Source organism: Salminus brasiliensis, chromosome 19 (assembly GCF_030463535.1).
Source record: "Salminus brasiliensis chromosome 19, fSalBra1.hap2, whole genome shotgun sequence".
NCBI lineage: Eukaryota > Metazoa > Chordata > Actinopteri > Characiformes > Bryconidae > Salminus > Salminus brasiliensis.
Window position 1 is genome coordinate 12,063,891 of NC_132896.1, and position 21,998 is coordinate 12,085,888.

At 41.7% G+C, this 21,998-nt stretch overlaps 1 protein-coding gene across 5 annotated transcripts; it reads left to right on the top strand.

Moving 5' to 3' along the window:
• Positions 1-645: 645 nt before the first annotated feature.
• Positions 646-21,860, top strand: stag2b (STAG2 cohesin complex component b). Of its 5 annotated transcripts, XM_072663610.1 has the most exons (35): positions 1,020-3,057; positions 3,159-3,451; positions 3,541-3,688; positions 6,325-6,461; positions 7,052-7,130; positions 7,426-7,569; positions 7,687-7,783; positions 7,911-7,987; positions 8,106-8,310; positions 8,618-8,769; positions 9,996-10,069; positions 10,346-10,469; positions 10,574-10,672; positions 11,037-11,116; positions 11,235-11,342; positions 12,270-12,381; positions 12,572-12,689; positions 12,867-12,970; positions 13,130-13,222; positions 13,371-13,460; positions 13,590-13,793; positions 14,065-14,135; positions 14,229-14,316; positions 14,410-14,490; positions 14,572-14,664; positions 14,766-14,940; positions 15,951-16,090; positions 16,188-16,289; positions 16,396-16,544; positions 16,656-16,784; positions 16,954-17,159; positions 17,393-17,654; positions 17,876-17,989; positions 19,373-19,499; positions 19,601-21,860. In XM_072663610.1, exons 4-35 carry the CDS (start codon positions 6,418-6,420, stop codon positions 19,721-19,723), a joined length of 3,864 nt encoding a protein of 1,287 aa, XP_072519711.1. In that variant the 5' UTR covers positions 1,020-3,057; positions 3,159-3,451; positions 3,541-3,688; positions 6,325-6,417; the 3' UTR covers positions 19,724-21,860. The 5 variants fall into 5 exon arrangements, with proteins under 5 accessions (XP_072519713.1, XP_072519709.1, XP_072519711.1 ...); XM_072663612.1 differs by lacking the exons at positions 1,020-3,057; positions 3,159-3,451; positions 3,541-3,688 and adding an exon at positions 646-842 and having other exon boundaries at positions 19,601-19,678; positions 19,965-21,860; XM_072663609.1 differs by having other exon boundaries at positions 1,020-3,451; positions 3,541-3,627.
• The last annotated feature ends 138 nt before the right edge of the window (positions 21,861-21,998 follow it).

Here is a 21,998-nt window from a genome sequence, read left to right on the forward strand (position 1 = left end):
TTTTACAATAGTGTGTACATTTACTACCTTCATCTCTCAAAATTGCTACAATTAAGATCAAATACCATATGTTTTTTACTGCACAGGTGGAGATGGAGGTGGATTCCACAAAATAACAGCAACTCCTGGATGCAAATGTCAAACCATCTGTTGAAAGGCTGAAGCTGAGAGAATGAAGGTGTCTACAACAGGATACGGATCCAAAACACACCTCCAAATCCATCACAGACTACCTGAGGAGACACAAACAGGAGCTTTTGGAAAGACTGGCACAGTCCCCTGACCCAAACATCACAGACGCTTCGTAACAGACCTTGATCTTGAAGCTGTTCCTGCAAGACAACCTAAGAAAAGCAGAGCAGAGGAGAGGAGATCACATTCATAAGCAGTAATAAATGATTGTGCCTTTTTTGTGCAATAAGTGCATTTTTGTATCTCTCAATACTGATACAATTACAAGCAGTAATCCATGTGTTTAAATAAGACAGCTTTTTATGGGGTGTCCTAATTTTTCACATCATTCTACACTGTGAATCTGACTTGACCATTAGATGTCACCCCTTATCCGCTCCAGAGGGTCACAGCCATCTAACCACCAGGTGGCAGCTTCGTACTGTTTCCCATCTCAATCATCGAAACAACAAACCAAACGGAGCAAGCGGGGTGAGAGAGAGAGAGAGAGCGAGAGAGAGAGAGAGAGAGAGAGAGTCTCTAAAACAGCTTCTGACCGCCACTTTCAAACTACGTCCATGAATCAGTCTCGGATATTCGTTCAGAGCAAGCAGCGCTGATCGAACTCGCCCAGAAGCCGCGCAGTCGCCGGATCCAACCCTGGCAAATAGGTAAGTTGTAAAATGGCGGAAAACGTTTATAGAAGTTGGTCGGGTTAGCGATATTTCGTGCTGGTGCGCCGAGCTGCAGCTAGCGCTGGTTTAGCTGGGCGGTCAAATACGCGGGGACTGGTTCCGACAGGAGAGAGGGGTCGGTCTAGCCTGCTAAAACAGAGGCTATCTTAACCACGTAGCACAAACTGGGTAGACCGCGCCGTATAAAGCTCGTATTGTGTGTTAGCTAGCTATAAAGGTTGGAGAATCCCAGCCATTTTTTTTTCCATCGTCGGTCACTTCCGCGGTATTTCTGTGAACTGTTTTGTTGACGTGCCTGGCTAGCCTGCTAACTCAACACGGCGAGCTAACCAGCAGCCACCATGGCGAAACTGGAACACACACATTCAGAAGCAAGATGGAGGACGGGGATGCGATGTTTTCCCCCCTCACGTGAAAAGGGAAATTTTGTTGTCGGCTGAGCGAAAAAATATCAGGCGTTTGATGGCTCGTGTTGAACTCACATGGTTGGCAGATGCATTTAGGGGGGGATAAACGCGAGTTAATCGTAACGTGACTTGGGCGGCTTGCGTTTACAATGACTGAATGTGCGCTGAGAGCCAAAATGGAGAATCCCGAAAACAGCTGCTGGATTGGTTTCAAGATGGAGATTTTTTTCCCTCTCTCTCTTTCTCTCCGAGTCCCCTCGAAAACTTGTTTATCCCAGCGAATTGATTTCTTCTTTCTCTGCGAAATGGACTGAAATCAAGTTATTTGCGACATCAAGAGTGCGAAGTCGGTGTTATGCTTCACAGCAAGGAAGAAACCAACTGAAATTGCTGTGTGAAACATGATGATTGATCAGGGGGAGTTTGTGTCCATCCGTTGTTTCCGTCCCACTACAGCAGCGCTAACACGCTAACCCTGACCGGGCTTCGCTCGACTCGGTGTCGGGCTGCTGTGTGTAGTCGGCTGGCTGGCTGGCTGGCTGGCTGGCTGGCTGGCTGGCTGGCTGGCTGGCTGGCTGGCTGTCTCTGTGCAGCTGGTGTCGGGGATTGTATCCTAACTGGCTAATTGCGTGCACAGCACTTCAGATGTGACCTGTGTTAACTCCTGAACGTTGGCTAACTAGCTATACCTATTTATCTAGCTATCTATCTAGTTAGGTCGGGGGACATGGCCAGTCTTGCTGACGCTAGCTATAGCTAACTTTGCAGAGGATGTCCAGGCCGAGCGAGTGCGTAGACTCAACAAATGTTTTGACAGTCGCCGGTAACAAAGCTAATAGCTAGCTAACGTTGCTAAGCTATTAAAAAACCCCTCCTCCGGGCTTTGCTGTTACCTGTTCACTCCACAGACCTCCCCCGATTAAATTAGCCGAGCGTTTGCGAAAGCCCGTCTACTTGTCTAGCTACATTTCTGCTGTGGAGGTAGAGGTAGCGACCTTTGCCGTAGCCGAGCCGGACTGTCACGGCGGCCGTGTCGTAATTGTTGTTAGCTTAATTTGGCGCCACTTTTCGAGGAGTGCGTTTTTTCCAATTTCCCTGACCGAAGTGTTTCCTAATGTCACAGCTGTGGCTCATTTTTCGCAGTGACCTTCTTCCTCACGGTTTCCCTCGCTCCGTGCTCGGAGGTTACAGCCTCTTTTAGTGTTACAGTGTTACTCTGTGGACGTTACATAACCGCAGCAGTGCTGCGCCGCAGATACAGCTTGCTACTAGCAATCTAGCTATGGGTTTTAGGACACTAGCTCCAGCTCCAGGTTGCTTCGTAAGTGCGTGTGAGATCGTAGTGCTAGTTGTGGCCAGAGAGATGTCCTAGAGTTTATCCATCCGCGCATCTGCTGAAGTTTGGAGTCTTGATGGCTAGCTACGAGGTTCGGCACAGCATCCATTAACGTTGTTCGTCTTACAAACTGTAGTTACCATATTCAGCCCCATTCAACTAAATGGGGAAGAAATCCCAAGTGGTCATTGGTGTTACTGTGTTAATGTCTGTGTATAGTTTTATTATCTAACGTTAATTCATAATGATGATAAAGTCTTATGCTGTACTCGCAGTTTCTCCTTCCTCGGAGGTAGCTATCTAGCTAGCGCTGGCTAGCTAAACGTTGCACAAGTACCGTACGCCACACCCAGTTTACACTCCAGTACTGCGCTGAAGTTTTGGTGTGGCTTGTGAATCTCACTGTAGCCGCTACCGTTACCCCTAAACCCTCACCGTTTTGTTGAAGGTGATTTAGGATGGCACTAAATCCAGAGAGAATTATACACCCTTGTTTTATATGTAAATATGCTTGAGTGCTCCCCCTCTCTCGCTCTCTCTCTCTTTCAGCCTTGACTTGTTTCCTTTTCCCAGTTATTCGTGTTTACGTCCACGGACGCGAATACTGATCTCTGATTGGGCGCGGTAAGCCGAGGGGCGGGACGATTAGCGCCTTATTTGGGCGTCAGAGGCAGACAGCTCCCATGCATGTTTCCTGGAAACCGTGGAGACGGAATGTCCAATGAGCTCTCCGCGAAGTGGGCGCGGACACGCCCCCTTGTTTTCATCTCCGTCGGCGAGCACATTTCCAGGCATATGGCTTTCACAGCACGGCGAGGAGCTGTGCTCAACCGCGGTCCACGGTGCCCTACTCTAGTTATGCAATACGCAGCCATTCTCTGTTTTCTTTTTTCTGCTGTGTAGTAACATTTCCCTCCACGTTTCACTGTAGATGGTCAGTTCGTACTCCAGTTGGTCTATCCCAGTCCGGACCTAACGGGCGGTGCATTGTTTTGGATGCTGTGACACATCCACTCAAGTGTGTTTTATTTATGTGATTACTTTTTGGGAATTAGGTGATTGCAAATTTTGAAAAAAAGGTGATTCAAGACTTTATCACACTTCCTATTTATATTTTACCATGACAAATAAAAGGTGCAGTCAATGTTTTCAGCTGTATAAAACCATTTGGCTGCAGGGGAAATAAAATGATTCAGGTTTCCATTTATGCAGACAAATAAACAAAATGACACATGCTTCTAATTATAACTACTTATATTATAAAGTGGACATCTCACCACAGATAACTTAATAAAGTAATGTAATGTAATAAATGGCTGCAGCGTATGTCATTTCATTCACTTGTTAACTGAATTCCTGAAGTATTGAGTAAAGCATCTAGTAATTGTGTGTGTGTGTGTGTATGTGTATATATATATATATATATATATATATATATATATATATATATATATATATATATATATATATATATATATATTAGTACACACACACACACACGTTACTAATAAAATTATGTCCGCTTATGTGTGAGAGTTAAATAACTAATTGCATACTTGGGCTGGACAAAAAGGTAAAAATGTGAGATTACAGTATTCAGACATTTTCATGATGCATAATATTAATTGCGATGCACGTGATTGCAGAAAACAATGCGCTGGTAGCAACAGATTTGTCAATTGTAAATATGTTGATAGAGGTCTCTTTTTTCTGGTTTGCTAAAGTGCAGCTTAGTATACAAAGAAGGTCGTCTCACCTCTATACTTTAGTGGCTGACAGACTAAAATCTGTTTTCTGTCAATAGGGCTCTCAGTGTCTACTAACTACATTGTTTCTGCAGAGTGAATGCCAAAGATTGCAGATTTCACATTTGGCTCATTCTCCAGTCTTAATCATATACTATGTGGTTGGCCTCACGCGGCTGCAGTTTTTTGTTGAGATGCTGTATGGATTGCTGTGTTTATGTTCAGCAAGGGGTAGTTCTGGGCTGCAACATAGACTGCGTATATCAGTAGAGCTGCTTAAGTAATGGTTCAGCAGAAAATGGAAATATTCTGATGAGCACTAGGGATGCAACGATCCATCTTTTTCTGTTCAGATACCGATACATGAACTTTGCATGCCGATCTGAGACAGTTGTTGAAATAATAAACCATATACCTGAACATCTGGGAGAGACTTGAGACATCAGGATTGACCATCATTACTATAACAAATGATGACTGATACAAATTAACCCAATTTCTGTTTATTGGTCACTAAAATTAGTAACTGTGCTGAACCTCGACACTGTTGTCTGGGCTCAGGAATTTTTTTTATTCTGAAATCTGTGGGACTAAAGATGAGCAAGCAGCTCCTCCCTTCTCAGTTCTCCTTATATGGATGACAAGCGGGATTACTCGCTGATAGATGACCGGTTGAGGGCAGATGGGGGAGTCTTGCTCTTTGCTATGATATGTGTATGAGGTCTGTAGGTTGCTCTGGTCCTGGGTTATAAAGCCGGGTTCTGTGAATCAATCTGTCCTTTGGATCAGACTAATTATCCGATACCTGGTCACCCAAGATATGTTTGATTACTAATGCTTCTTTAGTTTAGTTTGTTTAGTGTAAGAGATGGTAGGCGAACATTGCTAACAGACACTCACCACATTTTCAGTCAATCTCATTAAAAAAAAAAAACAGATTTTTTTAACAAATTACTTATCAGAGCTACATAAGCAAGTAAAAGACAGATTATTTAACAGTGTGGATGGGCCTTATTTAAACATTTAAGCTAAAATTAAACATTTGTTCCAGAGCTGTCTCACCATTCGACTGTGAAGTTTTCTTATTTTAGACTAAAGTAAATCCTAAACCACATTTGTCTACTAACTAAACTAATCAGGATGTATTTGGAAAGTGGGGGGGGGGGGGGGGGGGTGAGGGATTGGTGACAGTGCACTGTTTGCAATGATGGCCATGCATTTCTGGTTCAACACAAAAGAATTAGATACCAAACATGGCTGATCAACTAAATTTGAAGTAAATGAGACATTATGTTAAGGCATGTAAGGCTGAAACCAGCATTATGGTATATAATGAAATTTGAAGGCCTTACTTTGAAGATTTTCATGAAGGAAAAAATCTGCTTTTTCTCCTTCTCTACTTTAATGTTTTTTTTTTTGTTTTTTTTTTTTTTTTTTTTTTTTTTTTTTTTTTTTTGTCCATAAAGTCTTTTTTCCCCTTCTCTTTGTAAAGTAGCAACTTTAGCGGTGGAATCTGCTGTAAGGGAAATTGGACTTATCTTTAAAGCCACAGCACATTCTCATATCCCTGTTTCTTCCTGTTAAATAGTTTCTCTCTCAGTCAGGGATGCAGCTCCCACATGGTCCAGCACTCACAAAGTGCAGGGACTCAAAAGTAGTGCAACATTGCTCCCCTACTGGCCGTAATGTGACCAGGGCTTCAGTAGAAATTATATTTTGAAGCGTTTTGAAATTGCTCCCTGTATAATTTAGGGTTTTTTCCCTTCCTTTTCATTCCCCACATTTCACAAGATCTTTACAGCATTGTCGGTGCACTGAAGTCAATTATGTGTTGACTATTTATGTATTTATTTATTTGTTTGTTTGTTTTAATTTATTTATTTGTTTGTTTAAGCTTTACAGTCCTCTTGTTAATCATGAGTATTCTTTCTGGTGCTGTGTCTCATGTGGAGCTATGTCTTGGGTTTTAGGTCGTATAACCCAAAGGTACCCACTGCTTGTGTTAACTCAAGATTAACTGAAGTCTTTGACGAGGGGAAGGTGGTCCAGAAGATGTTAAAGAAATGATAGCAGCACCAGAATTACCAACGGATTTCCATTATCCTCAGTAAGTGGATCTTAATCTGTTCATTTGCACTTTGGAGTGGAACTTGTGGTGAAACTGGTGGTTTGCCCACATGTCAAATTTGCACCCTCTTCCACTTGCCCAAGTGTAATCAGCCAAGACATGCTTGGTGTCTGATGCCTTTTTTATGATTTATTTATTTATTTATTTATTTATTTATTTTTTTTGTGCACTGGACCTGTGAGGCTACAAGTAACAAAAGCTTAAAGCCGAATCTTCACACCTTTGCCTCAAACCATGTCTAGTTGTAAAGTAATCTTGGTTGTGTGGTTTCCTGCATTGTATCATCTACCAGTATCTAAAAATCAATCTTTTTGCAGCATTGCAAAGCTCTTCAACTGTGTAGTGCATTTCCTCTTTCTATGTTTTATTGCTTAAATGTGTGTAATTCAGGTTTGACCAGACAACCAGTGTATGAATCCTCTCGTTGTAAAGGTCTTTCTGGTTAGCAATCAATTTAAGGAGTACAATGTTGAGTTGCAAGAATTGCACGGTTCATATTTTACAGATTAGGCTGGTCTTAAATAACAGTTTATTTGCAGGATTAATTGAATTGCTTTTGTGTAAAACAGGGACACAGACACTCGTTTCTCATCAGATACCGACTTTGATGATCCTGATGGGAGAATTGCAGCCCAGGGGAAAGGGAAGGTATGCTCCTTTTTGACTCCGCTTCATCTGTAGACCCTGACCTTATTGATGAGCAAACGGCTTTTACAAAGTCCATGTAGATAACCTTATCTGAAGACCGCATTATGCCCATTGATTCGCCATTGTGATCAATGGTCTTGTGCCATACAAAAACAATGGTCAAATCAGTTCTTCTTTTATATCACAAATATAATTTCCTTAAAGTTGGAAATCTGCTTACATTTATCATTTATTCATGAAGTTGGTCACATAAGTTTGCCTCTGTTTGTTGACATATAATGACACTGTGTTTTAGGTGAAGAAGGGGAAGAAGGCCCCCGGGGAGAAGGGAAAAGGAGTGGGTAAAGGTGCCGGCCGCTTAAATGGACACCACCAGGAAAATGGCATGGAGAATGTCATGCTTTTTGAAGTGGTCAAGCTGGGGAAGAGTGCCATGCAGGTCAGTGGACATGTTACAGAGCACAGCCGTGCTCATGGTTTCATGTATAAAGTTGCACGGTCTAGTGTCTTGTGGTCTAGCAGATGTTAAGCTTTCTCTCTACCTCCAATCCCTCAGTCTGTCGTGGATGACTGGATTGAGTCATACAAGCACGACAGAGACACAGCACTCCTCGACTTGATCAACTTCTTTATCCAGTGTTCAGGCTGCAAAGGTAAGATGGCTTTAGCAGAGTGTAATGATGGTTTATTCAAGGTGCTTGGAGTTAACAATGACTAAACAATGACCTTGTTATAAGCTTGTATTACGTTCAGGAATGTTCCAACCGATTATTATTTTAGGTGTTGTGAGTGGCGAGATGTTTCGGCACATGCAAAACTCTGAGATCATCAGGAAGATGACCGAAGAGTTTGATGAGGTAACATTTTGGGTTTTTGTAAAGCATCCTTTAGTGGTGATCTCATGCACTTCATGATTTTTATTTTTTTTACCTTACTCTCCAGTGCTAAATAGGCACATTGTATATGTCCCCATAGGACAGTGGAGATTACCCTCTCACCATGGCCGGACCACAGTGGAAGAAGTTCAAGTCTAGTTTCTGCGAGTTCATCGGTGTACTGGTGCGACAGTGTCAGTACAGCATCATCTATGACGAGTATATGATGGACACAGTCATTTCTCTACTCACGGGTCTCTCGGATTCCCAAGTGCGAGCCTTCAGGCACACCAGCACTCTTGCAGGTCTGATATGGACAAAAGTATTGGGACACTTGATCATTTATTGTGTCTTCCGAAATCAAGAGTGTTTATCCTGCATTTGTACCCCTCTAGGTTTGTGCTTATCTGCTCCAGAGAGCCCTATTCTGTTGCTTCTCTGTGTGTCTGTGTGCGCTCGTGTATTTGTACATTTGTGTCAGCAATAGGTACAGCTTAAAGTAGCAGAGTTCTTTTATTTGAAGGACGTTAATGTGTCTCGCTGATATGAGCTGGTGCTCGTGGTCAGCAACTAACCCTTGTTCCTATGTGCATCTAACCCTTGTTCGCACAGCCATGAAGCTGATGACCGCTCTGGTGAATGTAGCGCTGAACCTCAGCATTAACATGGACAACACGCAGCGCCAGTACGAAGCCGAGAGGAATAAGATAATTGGCAAGCGGGCAAACGACAGGTTGGAGCTGCTCCTGCAGAAACGCAAGGAGGTAAGCCTGACATTGGGCCTCCTTGTTTAGCTCTTGCCCCATGCTCGAACATATTGAATAACAGCATAATGGCATGGTGTTTCCATTCCTCATCTTAATTGACAATCAAAGGACAATCACATCATTTTTTTTTTTTTTTTTAGAATTATTATTATTATTATTATTATAAAGCCACAGAGAACAGGTGGCTTCAACTTAGTCAGGATGGTTGCAAGTAGCAGAGCTATCTTTGGTTGGCATTCTAATAGTAATTAACTCTTCAGTTACGTAAGGATAGTCCTGCTGGGGTGCCATCTGTGTGATTTATGCTCAGGCGGATGGGTGAGAGATATTGGGGGAACTGACCATTGACTGTCATCTCCAGAACCACACAGAGTAGTGTTATTTAATACGTAGTGAGATTCTGATCCTGATTATCCCAGAGCACTTAAGAAGCCTAACAAACCTGCTGTTCTGTTTTGATTTTTTTTTTTTTTTTTTTTTTTTGCTATTATTGACTTTCCTTTTTGAAATTACAAATCTGTGAGAGTGAATGTAGACAGTGACACCATATATGGTGCAGAAGTTAAACTGCTTTGTTGAATAATTCGAATTAGAACTTCATCTTGAAGTAAAGCCCTCCACCGTTTTCACTACTGTCTCTAAACTGTTGCTGCGTTCCAAAGCCAAGGTAGGGCTGGTCCTGAGTAGAACTACCCTATAAAAACTCCTCCTTGGTAGTCATTCGGTCACACAAATGGAACAGTCTAACCAGCCTGACGTCACTGGAAAGGGCTGGCCTCTTGCTTTTAAATTTATTCACAGAAATAATACTCTGCTCTGGAGGCGTCAGTTTTCACTGTCATCGTGGTGCAGTTTCCCCCCGTGTGTGTGTGTGTGTGTGTGTGTGTGTGTGTGTGTGTGTGTGTGTGTGTGTGTGTGTGTGTGTGTGTGTGTGTGTGTGTGTGTGTGTAACTGAGGGCTGAGAAATATACATTCTTTGTGTCCTCCAAATCACTCAGGATTGTGGGCTGCGCTTCCTTCACTTTGGATTAGCCTTCAATGCTGTAGTGGCCACAAAGTGCAGCATAGGCTTTGAAACGCAGCTCATGTGTATGAGAGAAAATGGGCTTCGTTTGTGCTCTTCGTTTGTGAGATCAGAGGCCTCAGTGCTCCTTGTCAAAAAGCTAAATCTAGAACCCTGTGTAATATAATGGTGATATAGTGTTGTCTTCGTTTCTTTGCAGCTTCAAGAAAACCAGGATGAAATAGAAAATATGATGAATGCAATTTTCAAGGGTGTCTTCGTTCATCGATACCGGTATGCCCTCCTGACAACTGCATTTGAAATTATAACAGCAGTAATCAGTAAAGATTAGAGCAAGTCTTAGACATCATAGACATGACCAAAGTGTTGCATAAAGAGGACACTGGTCAAAAATTGTCAAAAGTGTGTTTTGAGGGGACAGCATGAATAACCCTCTTCAGTGGCAGGTCTGTAAGATTTTGAAATCTGCAACACCAGTAGTGATGATCATGTTAATCACTGGGCTGTATGTAGACTTCAGTTACTGATTGTGTCTTGTTTCCACTACAGAGATGCAATAGCAGAGATCCGAGCGATCTGCATAGAAGAAATCGGAGTGTGGATGAAAATGTATAGCGACGCCTTTCTCAACGACAGCTACCTAAAGTATGTGGGCTGGACCATGCATGACAAGGTGAGGCTGAGTAGCTGTTTACTGAGCCATGTGACTTGTATTACAGCGAGACCTGTCTGTATAGTGAGTGTAGAGCCTCAGCTTGTCTCTGCTCTCTCCTACAGCAAGGTGAAGTGCGGCTTAAATGCCTGACTGCTCTACAGGGCCTCTACTACAACCGTGAGCTCAATGCCAAGCTGGAGCTGTTCACCAGCCGCTTCAAGGTGAGGGCCATCTGCAGCACATTTCCATCCCAAATAAGCAGCAAATCAAATTAATTAATAAATAAAATTACTTCAGCAAATGTGGATATAATTGTTTTGATTGATATTATTAAGAACATTAAATATCTGAATAGAAATATATAACTGGTGGAAAGATGAACATAGTAGTGTAATATGTGGACATATTTAATAATTAGTCATAATCAGTCATTAGACATAATTAGTATTTTTCTTTGGACACTTAATTAGTGCTTGAAACCTGGTTCAAGTTGATGCATTATTAATTAATTAGCCCAATATGTAGATATTTTATTAATGTCATTATTTTATTATTTTTATAGTAACTGTTAACTGTCTGTTTCAGGACCGCATTGTGTCTATGACCCTGGACAAGGAGTATGATGTCGCTGTCCAAGCAATAAAACTGCTCACACTCGTGTTACAGTAAGTACAGTAAGGTCAGATGGGGCCTGACGTTCCCCCCCCCCATACTCCCCTATGTACAGATGGCGCATGTAATTAAGGCCATGAGCTGACGTGATTCTGGTGTTTGGGTTTTCAGTAGCAGTGATGAGGTCCTGACTGCGGAGGACTGTGAGAGCGTCTACCACCTGGTGTACTCTGCCCACCGGCCGGTTGCCGTGGCGGCGGGAGAGTTCCTCTTCAAGAAGTGAGCCCAGCTTTCGGTTCTCTTTTCTCTGACGAGACAAGGTGATGAGTTGTAGTAGTGCTGAGTTGTAGAACAATTATTTAAGCTCCTCGAGTTACTCAGTTGGCTCTGTGTTTGAGTTCTCCTCAAGTCACATGGCTTTAGTATGTTTTTAGTATGACAGTACATGAACACACAGTACTACCAGAATACAAAACGTCTTCAACAGAAGTTTAGTTTTAGTAAATTTTTGATTAATTGCCTGACCCTAAGTTGTAGGGTAGCTGTCATAATTGAGGTTCACGTTTTTAAAAGTGGGTTTTATCCTTCCTTGTTCATCAAGTATTTGTTCAATCTTGCTGATTCTCTGATGTCAATGTGGGTCTGGAATGTACACAGCGAACCACAGTCACGACCCCCCATGACTGAAGGCTTGGCAACAGTTTACAACTAGCCTAAGGGGCAGTTGGCAGTGTTTTAAAATAGATGCGGGGTCCGCTCTGGACACCTCTTTTGTTTTTGCTCCTCAATTCCTTTGAGCACATTTATAAAAAAAAATCATACGTCCTTGAAGATGACAGACTTCGACCGATTTCTGGGGCACAGGCTGAAGTGAGGGTGGAGAGAAATCGAGGAAACCTCAATTAGATTTGTAATATTTACCTGTAGAGTAGAGAAAAGGGGGCATAGTAAAACATACTGATCACAAGGAGGTACGCTTTCCTAATATGTGCAAACATGGCACTCTTGAGGCCCTGCGTGTTTAAGTGTTCCAGTGTATTTTAGTGTAGGGTTATGATTGCAACCTCTGGAATGAAGGGAAAACCAACATGTTTTGGACACAAATGTAGATTGTAGATTGTAGATTGTTCTCCATTTTCAGTATACAAGCATTGCTTTTCCACAGTAGAAGAATTCCTTGAATATTACTTGTCATGTCCTTTGCAGGCTTTTCAGCCATCGAGACGTAGAGGATGACAGCATGCCTAAGAGACGAGGCAGACAGTCTCTGAATGCCAACCTCATCAAAACCACAGTTTTCTTCTTCCTGGAAAGTGAAGTGAGTCTCAGTAACATACTAAACTTCATTTAGCTTCTGCCCTGTGTGTTGTCAGATTGATTACTGGTCAGAATAAGCTAGCTCTTATTTGTCCTTTTGTTTCTGGACTTGCTAGAATAGATAAATACAAGCCAAACGGAAGGCCTACGTGCTTAGTGGTAACAATGATTTTCCTCTGTGTTCTGCTCAGCTGCATGAACATGCTGCATACCTGGTGGACAGCATGTGGGAGTGTGCTTCTGAGCTACTGAAGGACTGGGAGTGCATGATCAGCCTCCTGCTGGACGAGCCTCTGCCTGGAGAGGAAGGTTTGTACAAACAAATGTTAGTAGAAAGGACAGTTTCCAGATGAGGCATGCTTTGCTGTTCTACACAACAAGAACGGAAGTGTAGATGTTTCCTGAACCATGCAGCTCCTCATTTCTACATGCACCACTGTTGCCGTTCTGTTGTACACTACTAATAAAAAGTTGTATGATGTTTAGCTCTGTCAGACAGGCAGGAGACTGCCCTCATCGAGATCATGCTCTGTACCATCCGGCAGGCTGCTGAGTGCCATCCTCCTGTGGGTAGAGGCACTGGCAAGAGGGTAAGAGAACTATCTGTATAAAACGTCAATGGTGGTGGTCCATCTAAGAAAAGAAACGTAAAGAGAAACCTATTATAAATGAATGAATTCTGATCATCTCCATGTCCTGTTTGTGAGCTATGTGTATACATACGGATTAGCAAACTCCTTTTGTTCCAGGTACTGACGGCTAAAGAAAAGAAAACTCAGCTCGATGACCGGACGAGAATGACTGAGCTCTTTGCAGTAGCACTTCCACCTTTACTTGCAAAGGTAAACAGTAATGTTTTGTATTGTTTTTTTGTTTTTTAATAAAAAGGGTCAAATGAATTTTGTAATTCTGTAGCAATTAATTTGAACATGTTTTTTTTGTTTGTTTTGTTTTTGTAAATATCTAAATTATTATTTTTTTGCTCCACAGTACTCAGTGGATGCAGAAAAGGTCACCAACCTGTTGCAGCTGCCGCAGTACTTTGATCTGGAGATATATACAACAGGACGTTTGGAAAAGGTGAGCCATACCACCAATTGGTTTGAGTTTGTGCATAGGTACTGACAGAATTCTCGAATGTTTCGAGACATGTAAACCAGGCCTTATGCAGCATTTAATGCAGTGCTGTTTGTGTCTTCTCTCCCTCAGCATCTAGAATCACTTCTAAGACAAATCAGGGATGTTGTGGAAAAGCACACGGACACTGATGTGCTGGAGGCTTGCTCCAAGACCTACCATGCTCTCTGCAACGAAGAGTTCACAATTTTCAACAGGGTGGACATTGCCCGCAGCCAGCTCCTGGATGAACTGGTGGACAAGTTCAACAGGCTACTAGAAGACTTTCTCCAGGAGGTGAGCAAAAAAAGGGCAGATAGCTACAGCACAAGTTTCAGGCAAGACTGCAGTGTTTGTAATTACAAAAGGGGAAGGGGAGATATTCTGTGAATCTTTGTTTTCTACACCAATGTGATTAGGATGCCAACAAGCTTATTACACTAAGGTTACAGTTATGTATGTTCATAGTGAAAATAAGACTTGAAAAATGGGATGAATTGTACTGCAGTAAAGCCGAAGAGCATATGTGAAATTATTCTAGTTATTTAAAAATGAACATCTTCCTTAGGGAGAAGATCCAGACGAAGATGATGCTTATCAGGTCTTATCTACGCTAAAGAGGATCACTGCATTTCATAAGTAAGTACCTTTCTTTTCTTTTCTTTTTCTTCCAATACAGTTGTTTGGTGTATCATTTAAGTAATTTCCCATGCTCTCTACCTCTCTTCTCAGTGCTCATGACCTTTCCAAATGGGACCTGTTCACCAGCAACTATAAGTTACTCAACACCGGCATTGAGAACGGGGACATGCCTGAGCAGGTGCCAAGTTTGAATTGCTGTTGTGATTGTGTTGAAAGTACAATGCCACTTGAATTAGAGTAACCGAGTCTTTGTCTCTCTGGGTCATTTCAGATCGTCATCCACGCACTGCAGTGTACACACTATGTGATCCTCTGGCACTTAGCCAAAGTCTCAGAGGGAAGCTGCAGAAAGGTAAAACTGCATTTCTGGTTTTTTTTTATTTCTTTATTTTCCCCCCTGTGTTAGTTTTTAATCTATATTGGTTCTATTTAGGAGGACATGGTGACTCTGAGGAAGCAAATGCGAGCGTTCTGTCTCATGTGCCAGCGTTATTTGGCTAGTGTCAACACCGCTGTCAAAGAACAGGTCAGTGCAAGAGATCGGAGAACAGAGGTCCGCTGGTACATGCTTGCGTCCTCAAGCCCCATTATAAAGACACTTCTACTTTACTGGCTCTTCTGCTGCAGGCCTTCACCATCCTGTGTGACCTGCTGATGATCTTCAGTCACCAGATCATCTCTGGAGGGAGAGAGATTCTGGAACCTCTGGTCTACACGCCGGAGGCTTCCCTGCAATCTGAACTGCTCAGCTTCATCCTGGATCATGTCTTCATTGACCAGGACGAGGACAACAACAGCACAGGTTTGGCCTGTTACCCTCTTCACACTAATTTCAGTGTGGCAGATCCTGTGAAGTGTGGGCAAAGGCTACCATGGGTGGTTTCTGCTCTGTACGTTTTGATGCTTTTGGCTGCTGGATGAAACTGGCTTTAGGTCATTTGTAATAGTTACAGACAGAATAGCAGTTCCAATCCAATGTACACACCCAGCTGACCCCTGTGTGTCTGCTCAGCTGGTCTGACAAGTTGGCAATGAGAATGCATGTGTACAATAAGAAGTTCTGTTGGTAGCTGAAATTTGAGAATGCTGGAATGCCAATATGAACCCTTTTGAATAAGCTTTGCAATTGCAGTTTGGAGGAAGGGTTATAAAAATGCACTGCTATTAGAGAGAATTCCAGGCTAGTTGTTTATTCATTTTGAAAGTGATTTGAAAGTGATTTGCCCTGTCCTGTTTAAGATGCATGTCTTGTATATTTATATATTTTAGAGTTAGTCTATGACTGCTTTTATCTGGCCAGGAAAATTAAGAATGAAGATCTTACTTCACACTCTGGCATCAGTGTGTACAGTGTTAGGAGCGATGTAAATATGGGTCACAGTTTGTAACTCTGTCACCACAAGGGGGAGACGGTGCTCTTTTTTTAAATATATATTGGTAATTCAGAAACTCACTAAGGGCTGGTTTTCCCAAGTACTCTTTGCTGAAGAAAAACGGACGTTTAGAGGGTGAAATTGGCTCCCGTTTCATTGGTGTAAGAACTTGCTTTGTACAGTAGTTGAAACCTACTGTAATTGAAAGACAAGACTTGGAATTTTGGGTAATGTTGGTTTGTTTGTTTTTAGTTAGCTGGCATGTTGTTAAATTTTAACATGACATGATTTGAGGACCATCTTGGTTTCCCAGATATAAATTATGGCATAATTGTAGTGCTAATGGTATATCACCTGGGCTTAATCTGAGTCTGCGGAAACTTCTCCTGCCTGTTTAGGGTTACTCAGATGTTTTTCCTTACATGTCTTGTTTGAACAGACGGACAGCAGGACGACGAAGCCGGAAAAATAGAAGCTTTGCACAAAAGACGCAACCTGCTCGCAGCTTACTGCAAGCTCATCATCTACAACGTGGTGGAGATGAAGACTGGGGCTGACATATTTAAGCAGTATATGAGGGTGAGTGCTACATTTTATTTTCTATTCCTTGAACATTAATAAGGCCTGGTACAGATAGTGGAGTTGCTCACATTGTACTGTTCTTTTCTCTTAACAGTATTACAATGACTATGGAGACATCATCAAAGAAACCATGAGTAAAACGAGGCAGATTGACAAAATACAGTGTGCTAAAACGCTCATTCTGAGCTTGCAGCAGGTAAGTGGATGATGTCAGCTGTACAATTGCAGAATGAATGGGCTTTGTTATGCTAGAAGACATGGATGTTCACAAAATACCTTTCTCCTGCTTTTTCCCTGTTTAGTTGTTCAATGAGATGCTCTCAGACCTGGGTCCAGGTTTTGACCGCTCGTCGTCGGCCTTCTGTGGCATTAAGGAGCTGGCTCGCCGTTTCTCGTTGACCTTTGGCCTGGATCAGCTGAAAACCAGAGAGGCCATCGCCATGTTACACAAGTATGGTTCTCTCCTAAATTAGTGCGGTCTTGGATTGTGCTGTCCTGTTGGTCTGGGGTGTAACTTTGCTGTGACTGAATCCGTCTGTGTTACTCTGTGCTTGACCTGTAGGGATGGGATCGAGTTTGCTTTCAAGGAGCAGAATCCTCAGGGAGAAGGATATCCTCCCTTAAACCTGGCTTTCCTGGACATCCTTAGCGAGTTCTCATCTAAGCTCATGAGACAGGACAAGCGCACTGTGTAGGCTCCCCTTTTTTTTTCCAACTTCATGTTTGTGATGTTAAGGAATATTTTTATTTGTTCATAATTAGTTAGTCCAGAATAGCTACTCTTAGCTGTAGTGGTTGAATAGTAATAAACTATAAAAAGTAAGTGTGTGTTGTCTGATTTGTTTCCTTTCTTTCCTCAGACACATGTATCTGGAGCGCTTTATGACGTTTCAGATGGCTCTGCAGAGGGAGGACTGCTGGCTGCCGCTGATCTCCTACAGGAACTCGCTGCAGGCTGGTGGTGATGACGACACCATGTCTGTGGTGAGTGGCATCAGCAGTCGTGGCTCCACCATCCGCAGTAAGAAGCCCAAGCCTGTCACTGGCAAGAGGAAACTGTCTGAAGGTACCACCCCAATTACTACTGCAGTTCAGCACTTCTTACTGTAACAGATTGTCCTGTCAGCTCAGCTTTGACGCTTCTTAATGAACTATCTGATCTGATTTTTCTTATGCCTTCTTTGGTTCCTCTTCCTTTGCCGCCATCATACATTATCAATTGTTTTAAATCAGCCCTAAACTGAACCCCCAGGTCTTCTGAAGCAGAGCCTGATTAACCCTTGTTTGTGCGTCTTGCAGCAGAGGAGAGTAGCAGTAGCAGCGATATGTGGCTGAATCGAGAGCAGAGCATGCAGACCCCCGTCATGATGCCTTCGCCCCACCTCACGTCCACGGTCATGCGAGACCCGAAGCGATTACGGCCCGAGGACAGCTACATGGGCGTGTACACCATGCCACCTGAGCAGCAGCAGCAGCAACAGCAGCAGCCGCCACCACCACAGCACCACACGCACCCACAGACGCCCCAGCCTCACCACCACCAAACCCCCATGGACTACAAGTAAGGACAGCTTTGATATGGGTTTCTGGATGGCGTGCAATGTAGGTGTATATGGTTTTGGACAGGGTCAGCTGCTGACAGGGTCATTAGAAATGCTGCGAGAAATGAATTAGAAATGCTGGAGAGGCACCAGAACTGGATCCGAAAGTAGATGAGGCTTTCTTACCTACTCAGTCCTGCGTGATAGATACTGTAAAGTGTGGCGCTCTTGTGTTTTGCAGCACGCAGGTCACTTGGATGCTAGCACAGAGGCAGCAGCAGGAGGAAGCGGCCAGGCAACAGCACGAGAGAGCGATGAACTACGCCAAACTGAGGAGCAACCTGCAGCATGCCATGTGAGAAAACCTAAGACTAATTATTGTTTGCATGTTTCATTCTACAAATTGCTTGTAGGTCTGAATGGCCCTACTCAACTTGCATTCTCCCTCTGAATTGTTGTAATATTAGTTGTTGCTATCTCTGGATTGATCTCTTTACTTTTGTGATTCACTGGATGTCCTTTTGATGATAAACTTTATACTAAAATTGTCTTTTGACACTCACCTAGGCATGCCCCTGAAACTCTTATTTTTCAGTTTTGCGGCAACATTTCTGTTCTGCTCTTTCTGATCATATTTAGCTTATTCTGATCATGGTGTTTCTCCCCCCAAAGTAGCTGTAAGTAAAAACCAATTTGTCAGTTTGTACCTCAGCTTTATGCTGAGGGAAGGTAGTCACAGACACACTGGAATTGGAAGAAAACCGCCATCTTTACTGTAAACGGTTGAAATAACTGCTATGTAGGTTTGGGCGATGTGATAATACTATATCATGATATACTACTTTTCAGATACACTCATATTGAATAGGGATTTTTCTATTCAACATCTGCTGCACTTTATCTAATTCAACCAGTCTAATTACACTGTTTGTAATGAAAGGTGCAGCTGATCAGTGTTTATTAAGCATTAACGTGCCCAATATGTCTAGAAAAGCATATTGTGTATACGTTAAGAAAATGTATTGTGAAAATTTTAAATATTGTCATATTGTCCAGCTCAACTACAGTGGCCTTTAAAACTGTGTTTTACCGTAGGAATACTAACCTAATGTTGGAGTTGGAGATCAGGAATAAATTTGTCTTTTGTGGAGCATCAGTCTATTATTATTATTATTATTATTATTATTATTATTATTATACTGGTAACCTATAGAACTATACCAATTCTGTGGCATTCCCCTCAGATGATCTTTGTTTTATAGTCGAATGTAGTTTATTTGTTATGGTGTGATTTGTATAGGCTGTGTTTCCACTGTTGGAATAATCCAAGAGATCTGCTTGAAACTCCTGTAGAAGATAATACAAAATCTCATTCTTACTAAAAGATGCCAGTGAAGGTACATGTAGCAACGGTCAGCCTAAGTGGCAAATTGCCTAAATCATTCAGCAAGCTGTGTTTGTTTTGGCAACAGAAAGCACTGGGGTCTGGCCACATGCAGTGTTAGTCTAAGTGATCTCCTGAATATTTAATATGGCACCCACGCAATCCTTCAAAAGTAAAGTGATTTTAAGCAAAAGCCAAAGAAATGCCATTAATTTAAGTCTGGACTGAGTTGTCTTTAGTGCGCTTTTCGATATGGGCTCGTACATAGAATCTCAAACTGATTTGAAATGCTTTGTTTCTGTATTATGAAAAGCTTAAGGCCATGTTGTTTGACAGCTGTTTGCCTTTTTTCAGCCGTCGAGGATCAGGTCTAATGGAAGATGATGAGGAACCGATTGTAGAGGATGTGATGATGTCATCAGAAGGCAGAATTGAAGATCTTAATGAAGGCATGGACTTTGACACGATGGATATTGATCTGGTAAGGAGGTCTCTTAAACTGTCATTGTAAATTTGAATCTTTTCCCTGTACTTGCTCATTCCTTCACAGCATGTCTTACTGTGTCCTTCCTTGCCTCGTAGCCTGCGTCAAAGAATCGGCGGGAGAGATCGGAACTGAAGCCAGACTTTTTCGACCCAGCCTCGATCATGGACGAGTCTGTAAGGACCACTCATTTCCTGGGTTATGATGCTTTTCAGCGGTAATGTGGGGGGCACACTAACTCTCCACTGAAAGGCCATGAGAGATCACCACTAGATGGCACTAATAGGAGTGATTTTCTAATAGACAGCTCTGTTCCACAGTTTACTCCAGGCTGTGGAAGAGAGACAGCCTCAAGCTAAGAAATGTTCAAGCCCTCCTGGACTTAAAATTAACAGAGAGAATCAAGGGTTGTTTATTTGGTAACACTAACCTCACACTGAATTTAAAACTTTTCTTTTGTAGGTCCTTGGAGTACCCATGTTTTAAGATATCAAAAAAAGACTCGTTTTTTGAAGAAAACCAACATTTTTCTGTAAGGTCAGACTGATTTTTGTAAAGATGATACACAAATTCTGTGTAGTAACTGGTAAACGATTACTCTTGTTCACTAGAGACTTAAAGATAAATATAGTGACTTCAGCAGTCATCGAGTAAGCTTTCCCTCTTCATGCGAAATGCTGGGGGCAGATTGTGAATGCCATGGAATGTTGGACTGTTCTTAGCCATGTATAAATATATAAAATATTTCGAAGTTGAACGTCATCTTGTGTGAAGAAATTTATGTGAGCTCTCTTAGAGTTGTGGTATTTCTTGAAAAACTGGGGTGAATGCATCTTCTTTTTTTAACTTAAAAGATAACTATGTTCTGTATAGCCCTTTTGTAATAGTGAGTAATCAGGTGTAAAGTAGTAATTTATAAGCAGGTTATTGCTCATCATAGTGAGTGATGTGATATATTTTATTCTTCTTAACTATCTAATATGTCAAATGGAGGAGATCCTCCAGGTCTTTATATTTAGTGTTTAGTTTGGTTTTTTCTCCTTTGGAAAAAGACGATAACAAGGCCTACAGCTCCTACTATCCTGTCGAGGGCAGTGAGGGTCCTCACTGTAGCTCTGTTCAAGAATTCGAGGTTTGAAGCTGTGATTCCGCTTCTCCCAAATCACCTCACCCAAAGATTAGATAACTGCTCGCATATCCCTCCAAAGAGCAACACCAACGAAGCAAAAGGAAATCTCTCCAGTAGTGCCATTGTGTTTGTCTCTAACAAAAGCAAAGCTTAACTACAGTGCGTCTGCTGCAAAACCATTGTCTCCTTCCCGACGTTCAGCCGATTAGAGTGACGTAGACATTTACTTTTAAATAAAGTTATATAAAATATATATATAAATTGGTGCTGATTTTATAACTGTGCATTTAGGGTTTTTTGTCTTATTTTTAAGCTCCAATTTAAAGTTTAAAGGAAATGGAAATGTATTAAAATGTCAAAAGATGAGAGCATGTAGCCATGCAGCAAGGACTTTTTTAAAATTTGTATTTTATATAGGTTTTTTTGTTTGTTTTTGTTGTTTTTGGTCAGTCTTAAGGTCTTCAGGTTATTACATTTTCCTCAATGTAAATTAGGTTGGTTAAGCTTCATGGTCAGAGCTATTACATTCAGCTTTAAGTTGTTTTTATTTTGTGTTTTTGTTTTTTCTCCTGTATCAAACCTTCACTGTAACACAACGTAACATCCATTCAAACACGAACGTTATTTGTGTTGCTTTGGGCAGCTCTATAAAGTAAAACTAATACATCTAGCTTGTACTGAAATATTTGTATATCTAAACATGTTTTGTCAGAGGTATACTTTTTAATCATTCCATGCCTTGGCCTTAAACATGCTTGTACAAAAGAAATGTTCTCAATTTTTCTTTTTCTTTTTACGTTTCCTTTCCTTTTTTCCCCTGTTTTGTGCAGTGTTCCCATTTTTCCTTTAGATGATAGTCTGTTCCTAAATGGCATGATTGTAATTATTAAGTTAGGAAAGTGCAGTAGCACTTGAGGAAATATGAAAACGAAGAGGCTCTGCGGCTCTATTCTGTCCCCTGTTGGTCACTCACCACTGCATCGGCAAAACTGCTGAATAGATTGTGTAAATATACATGTGTTTTAACAGAAACTTTAATTTTTCTAGTGGTTTTTTTTTTTCCTGTTAATGTTTATAAGCATATATGATCTTTTTTTTTCCCTGTTCAAAGATTTCCACTCATACCTAATTGTTTCCCTGTCCTGCCATCCACTGTACTATTTCTGATTTGTATCTTATCTGGAGACAGTAAGTTTTTGAATAAAAGTAAACAAATCTTTTTTGTGTGATTTTACCCTCTCGTGTCTTTGTTTGTGTTCTGAACTTTAGCGAAGATGCTCAAGAACAGTTTATACTTTATGAAAAGGTAAACCTATCGTAACATGGCACATATTGACAGCTTTGGGTCTACCACTGAACTAAACGTA